Genomic DNA, 6,900 nt, shown 5'->3' on the forward strand with positions numbered 1-6,900 from the left:
GGGGGGGGGGGGGCTGTTGCGGATGAAACGTTAAGGTTTAATTACAGAAACAACAGAAGAGGTGCTGAGCATCTTATAAAACAGCTGATTTTATAGCAGGTTCTCTTTAAGGTTCGGCATATTTCCTATCATCTCCTTCAGTAAACAGTGTGAGTCCTGGTGCAAAACACAGGCCTGCAGTTACTGTCCTTCAGTCTTTAAAATGAAATTATTAACAGATATGAAATTATGTCAGTTTTCAGCTTATATGATGCAATTTTAAACAAGAGATGTTTTCAGACTATGCAGGATGTGTAAACTAAAAGATAATAGATACTGGACAGGGTGGCCTGAAACGTTACATATTTGTATCACATAAACATTAAATAATCTTGTAGAAACCCACAGACAAATACGTGCCTTGCCGCTTAATGAAAATGGTTCACAGTACATGCACTCACAGGCGAATATGTGAATGCAATATGGATTTTTGTGCACGTTTTAATAACTAAACTGTTGTGTAATTGACTTATTATATATCTCTCTCAGTTATACCATTCAATGTGGGTAATCCACAATATTCTTAACTTTACATCTCCAAACATTTTCATTATACAACAGTCTCCCTCCCTAGACGTAGTTAATAAAGAGAATAGATAAACCATAGCCTATCAAACAACACTGTCATGTTCATTGGTTTATGGCCTTAACATGTACATTATTACTTTTTTATGACATAGATGACATTTCCAATTACTTTCAAGCAGGAATTTGTAAATGAGTGTTTAAAAACTATTGTTGCCTTTATCGCAAATATATGATCAGGCAGCGAAAAGGCTAATGCTACTTGTACAAATGGCTCAAAAAAATTTCCGCTGCCCTGATAACAAAGAAGATGTGGGTTCAAATCTGAGGACGTCTACGTAAGTTAATAAGCAACGATAAAAGTATTCAATAAATGAATGAAATGTAACAGTTTCCCTTCATAGATTTGAAGTTATTCTCTGATTTTACTTTTAAACATGTTATAAATAAAAACCAAATCAATGACCGGTGGAGCCTATATACTGAACTGTTTATCAGTATAAATTCAGGGAAAGGTAACAGTTTTGCCTGGAAGGAAAAAAAGCAAAGAATGTCCTGATTCCTTGCAATCTTTTCACTGTTTGCTTCTGTTCTCACAACAACATGTTTCGTTCAGGTAATCCTGTTAAGCATCCGTGAATCAGGCTTGTCCATTGCTGTTACCAAAAGATATTTAGAGTGGAGACACGTAATGGCCGCAGTTTAAGTGGATGATAAAATGCAACAGTAGGTCTAAATGTTATCCAAGTTAAAAAATGCAGAGTCTCTGGTCCCCTTTGGGTTTAAACACCGCTGTTCACCCCACTGGTGAAGGTCTATGTGAAAAAGACTGGCTAATAGTTCGGTCGCAAATGCCACCCTTTGAATGTGTAAAATGAGTCCAGTTTTATAAATGCTGAACACACGTTTTTGTGAAAACAGAGCTGAAATTAATTTTGGGCAAATGATGTATGCAACATGTTCCGTTTATAAAAGAGATCTTCCGGCAAAAAAATTTTTTAGAATCATTTAAAATTAATAGAAATTGTTTGTAGACGTAATTTCGATCACATTTCGTTTTTATATAGATCAAAAACTGAATACATTATAAAACATAAAAAAGAAAGACATCAATGTCCTTTTACAGACCTATGTCATTTTAAAACTTTAGGTCCGGCTATCAGCAATAGTGTTTACCAAAAAGCAATCGACGTGGACAGAGAGATTGATATTTATGCATAGTCTACTTCTTAGAATGGATACAAACGTGGATTAAAACCATATTTTATGCATTAGGTCTATTTAAAATGTGCCTTTATTTTGTTGCAATACTAAATTATACACATCCGTGACTTAAATATAAGTACTAGCAAATATTAAAATATGCGTGCGTGAAACGGTCAGTAGGCGATGTCTACAACACACTTCCACATTACGATTGAGTAGCTTCGACTATAGGTATATGAAGATGCTGTATAAATTCATTTTAATTGTTAGCTGTACCAGGCAGTTTCGTTATTCGTTATCCTCGTGACTGGTAGTTTGCATAATAGCCCGATATAAGTCTTCTAATGTTTCTCACATCAGGTTTTAAGGTACAGTTTGATACGCTGTGTATCTTGTACGAAATCGCTGGTCTGATCCTTTTCTCCGCCGCATGTTTTTTTTCTCTTTGTGCTACAAAGCCACAGATCGGCGTTTGTTTTTCAGTTCCGTTATTCACAGTTAGACACCGTGCTGATTTTACTGGTGTCTTCAGTCCAAGGCTGAAGATTCTGAAGAGCGAATAGGGAGGTGTTGTGCAGGCAGATCGGGTCCGGGGTGACCGGCTGGTTCAGTGTCTTTTGAAAAGCTTCTTGCTGGAGCTGCATAAGAATCCGATTGGCCTGCTGTCTCTCGGCCTCGCGCTCCTCTGCTGTCTGCCGTCTAATAGACCAAACAGAGAGACGCACAGAACTAAATCAGAGCAAGGAAAATACGTCATTGTTCAGTGGTCATTGTATCGTTTTTAAAAGAATATACTTTTATATAAAGCAACAAAGTAAATGTGTAGAAATAGACAAAAATACGTTAAAAATGTTATTTTTTAATCATCGGGTGTAATATTATGCAAAGTATCCTAATTTAAATCGGGTCGGCTTTTTCTATCTATTATATTAAATAACTTAAATCTCAGTATTTTTATAAATCAATTATATTTCAAGGATAATCACTTTCAGGCCTGCATTAAAATTTTATTTATATTCTAAATGCCTTAATATAAAAATTCAGCCCTATTTTCGGATGATTTGCAGTATATGAAACCATATACCTATATTGCCATATTATAGAAAATTCTCATTTTCTCCCCATAAAAACATCGCCAAATAACAATAATTCCTCGCTGTTACTATAATAGACTTTCTTAATCTAAAAATAAGTCGTAACGGTATCATATTTGCGCTCTTTACTGACAGCTTGTATAACCTCAACTTCCCATAATATGTTCCATTATGCGATTTCTTAATTTAAACTCTTTGACGGTCTGCATAAAACAATTAACAATTTTTGTCATTGGTTAAAACTGATATGTAGGAATTTCTTTCTTAAATTTTGAAATATAAAAATCCCTTTACGATCCTTTCTTTTCAATTTCAAAGTACACAAACTCGCCAACATATTAAATTACTGAAACACGCCCATATTTTGACGATAAAAGCCTAAATACAAGCTTAGTTTAAATACTTATATTCTTACCTCCATTTTGTCCTTCTGTTCTGGAACCATGTTTTGACTTGAGCATCAGTCATTTTAAGTGCTTTTGCAAGGGCCGCCCTCTCAGCTGACGCCAGGTACTTCTGCCGGTGAAAGCGCTTCTCCAGCTCGCAAATCTGCAGTCGCGTGAAGGACGTCCGAGGCTTTTTCTTCTTCGGCGGGGTCCGGTTCTGGTACGGGTGACCTATACGACGTGTTACATTGAAGGGTGAGAGCGCCACTGGATTGGGAGACAGACAGGGCGAAAGCAAGCGGCAGAGATCAGCGAGAGGGCAGCGAAGCATTTGCGGGTCAGCAGGAAAAGCAACTTTCTCCGGCAGATCGAAGCCGTCCGCCGCCCGCAGGCCTGTCGGTGGACAAGTGATCGGAGAAACAAATGAAGAATGAGGCCTAAATGTGAACGGGCATGTGTGACTGCAAAAATAACAGGCCTACAGTAAAATAGTCGAATAAGTCATTGAAAGCAAATGACTGTGGCTTCAATTATCATGATGATGTTGGAGTGAATTTAAATATTTATCAAATATTGTGAAAATGTGAGATCATAGCAGAACAGCTGCGTCTCTGTTTATATAGGAACACACACACACACACATATATATGTGTGTGTGTGTGTGTGCGTGTGTGTATGTGTTTGTGTGCTTGTTTTTAAAAAACAAATAGGGAAATAAAGAATTAATCCACTGCCATATCTAATGTTGAGAATGTGTTAGTTAAACAATGATTATGAGGACAGCAAAGGAAATGCTACTAAAACAGCAGAACTTCACTAAATCTGGTAATAATTAGCAAGGCCCATTTGTCAATTATAGGCTAAATATCCTATAATTTATATACTAAGGTAAAGTTCATTTATAGATACTAGTGTAGCATTTTATTTGTTTGTGATGTATTTCTCAATCAGATCAATGCATCATTTTAGCATAGCATGTTTTGGTTTGTGTGCCAAACCATCACAAAGAAATGTTGACTATTTCATTTAGAACAGCACCAACATTTCTAATTGAGAAATAGATAAACAAAATGCTTCACTGGAATATAAATACATCATTTGTTAAAATAGTTACATCAGCTATATTTATTAGACCTATTATATTCACCATTAGTATTCAATTCTTGTAATGACGGGTAACTGGTCATTTTTTTACAGTCAGGTATATCAAGTGACTACTTTTTTTCATTTTCAAGTATATTTTACATTTCAGCAATTCATTTATAAATTTTAATATTTATCTCACTGTCTTCGGATTAATTCTGGCACCATACCAAATAATGATTAAATAGCAAACAAATGATCAAATAATTAATTAAGATATTGTATCCACTTAATAATTATGGATAATCGAGTCAAACTATCAATTCATTCATTTTTTTGCATATTCTGCTTGAGAGCAGCCCTATTCTCCAATTCCTTGACGGTTAAATTGTGCACTGATATTTACTATAAGACAAAAGCTCGGTAACACCTTTAGAAATTGGCAACTGTACAGCTGTTGTGCACGAATTACACAAATGTACCTATATGTGATTTCTGGAAATTACATGCAGAAATACTGGTCTCAAACTAGCCCAGTTACCTGTAAACCTGTCTTTTGTATATCTTCTGTTGCTCTCCATCCAAGGGAAGGTTAATCCCGTGAGATTGTTGATGGCATTCATGCTGCCCACGCCGGGCACTGTACTCATGCTGGTGGGTATTGATTGAACTCCACTCAGCGGTCGATGGGCAGGCACGCGAATCACGCCAGCAGTGCCCAGATTATTTCCGTTGACATTCATGCCGGTGCTCACGTTGTAAGAGCCGTTCAGGGATGTAACGCTGCAGGCGCTGCCGCCGTAACCTCCTGAATTATTGGCGTTGTAGTTACCAGTCATCGTGCTGTAGGCAGTGCTGACAACGCAGCCTAAACCATAATCCGAATCCTGTAGCCTGGAATTGGAAATCATACAGCTCCCCTGATCAACATTGTTCAAAATCTGATCGATCCCAAAACTTATGGGTTCTGCCAGCGGGTGGTGGAGATGAACTCCGATGTGATCCATCGTGTCCTCGACCCTCCGCAAAACACGCAGATCCTTCTCGCAGTCCGAGTTCTCTGAACTTCAAGACGTCGTCTCACATCAGTTGTTCTCAAATAGGTGTGAGTGAATGTGTGTGAGTAAGGCTTAACTGAAGTCGATTGTCTATTTTTTTCCCTTCTTCCCTTCTTTTTTTCCTTACTTCGCGGAGCCTGCCCGCTGGAACAGCGAGAGCATCAATCAAAATGCCAAACAGGCTGGAGCGAGATTATGGCCCCAATTCAATCCAGCCGTCACATCGCCTTCCTTTACATTAGTGAGACGTATCTGAACAACTGTGGCACTTTCTAATTACGCACATTTTTCGTTCGTTTTACTAAGGCCAATGCAGGAGCGTCGTTTAACCTCGGATCCTTGTTTAACCTTACGGATACAATGCCGCTATTTCGAGATCCTCCTAGCAAATATCACTGAAAAGCTGAAAATAAGAGTCACGTACAGCGATCAGGGTTGCGAACTGGCATAGATACAATTGTATAGTTAACAATGAATACACACAAAACTGAGCTGAGAACAGAACAATAGTAACTGTAAACTATAATTATAAAAATAATAACAATAAAAATATAGCTACTATATTTTCATCAAATATTGCAAATGTTGCAACCACGTTCACGGATATGTTTAATTTAAAGTCGGCCTAAAGAAAATTCAATTAAGTACAAAATTAGATATTTTAGGCACTAGAAAAAGCCTGAACGTCATTAATAACTGTGGTGCATCGATTGAATAATATGTTGATTTTTATTGTTTTCGCTTTCGTGACTTTAAATCAATCCAGACGTAATATTTCTTCACATTACCGCTTTAGTCCCGCATACATTTTTCATTGAAAAACACTAACTAGCGAAAGTAAGGGCGAGATGGCTAATGAATCGGTGCAAAGATTCGTAATTAGATGGATTGTTCTTGCTGTCTAATCTGAATAGCTATGGTTTATGTAGAACCAGGACATGGACTTTGTTAAAAATCAAGCGCAGAAATGTATGATAACAATGACAGAAAAAAAGAAATTAAGCAAATTCAATCATCGGTAAATATATTTACCGATATATTTACCTATAGGCCATTAAACTGGATGGAAATATTTATTATTTCTATAGAAATATGGATATATCCATTCATCATTTTATTATCAGATGCTGAAAACCTGTAATACTTCTTTTCACTAAGTCTTTTAATTCCATTGCACAGAATATAAAAAGCGCAACACACCATATCTTTGGTGTTATTGTCAAGGACTATTCGTGTAAAACATAACCAGCGTAATCAATGCAAAACTAAAGTACCGCTAAAAGTTTCAAAAGCTTATGCTAGTCTTCAGACGGGGCCTGCTCTGGCAGAAAGGGAGGACAGCGCAGCGATATGTTTCGTCTACAGAACTTTTTTAGTCATCTGAGCCTGTTACGTGTGGGTATGAGTAATTTGAGCCGAGGGAACATCTGTGCATGAAGAAAATTAATGTCGATTCTAGCTAAGTTACTTGTCAGATAATTTGTCCTGAAGAAATAATATTTCGACAGC

The 6,900-nt window shown here is 37.0% G+C and overlaps 1 protein-coding gene across 2 annotated transcripts; it reads right to left on the reverse strand.

Moving 5' to 3' along the window:
* On the reverse strand, positions 1 to 5,738 carry tlx1 (T cell leukemia homeobox 1). 2 transcript variants are annotated; one of them, XM_049007741.1, is made up of 3 exons: positions 4,875 to 5,738; positions 3,280 to 3,517; positions 1 to 2,469 (listed from the first exon to the last, which is right to left on the reverse strand). In XM_049007741.1, exons 1-3 carry the CDS (start codon positions 5,338 to 5,340, stop codon positions 2,259 to 2,261), a joined length of 915 nt encoding a protein of 304 aa, XP_048863698.1. In that variant the 5' UTR covers positions 5,341 to 5,738; the 3' UTR covers positions 1 to 2,258. The 2 variants fall into 2 exon arrangements, with proteins under 2 accessions (XP_048863698.1, XP_048863699.1); XM_049007742.1 differs by having other exon boundaries at positions 72 to 2,469; positions 3,280 to 3,481.
* Between the last annotated feature and the right edge of the window lie 1,162 nt (positions 5,739 to 6,900).

Source organism: Brienomyrus brachyistius, chromosome 3 (assembly GCF_023856365.1).
Source record: "Brienomyrus brachyistius isolate T26 chromosome 3, BBRACH_0.4, whole genome shotgun sequence".
Lineage (NCBI taxonomy): Eukaryota > Metazoa > Chordata > Actinopteri > Osteoglossiformes > Mormyridae > Brienomyrus > Brienomyrus brachyistius.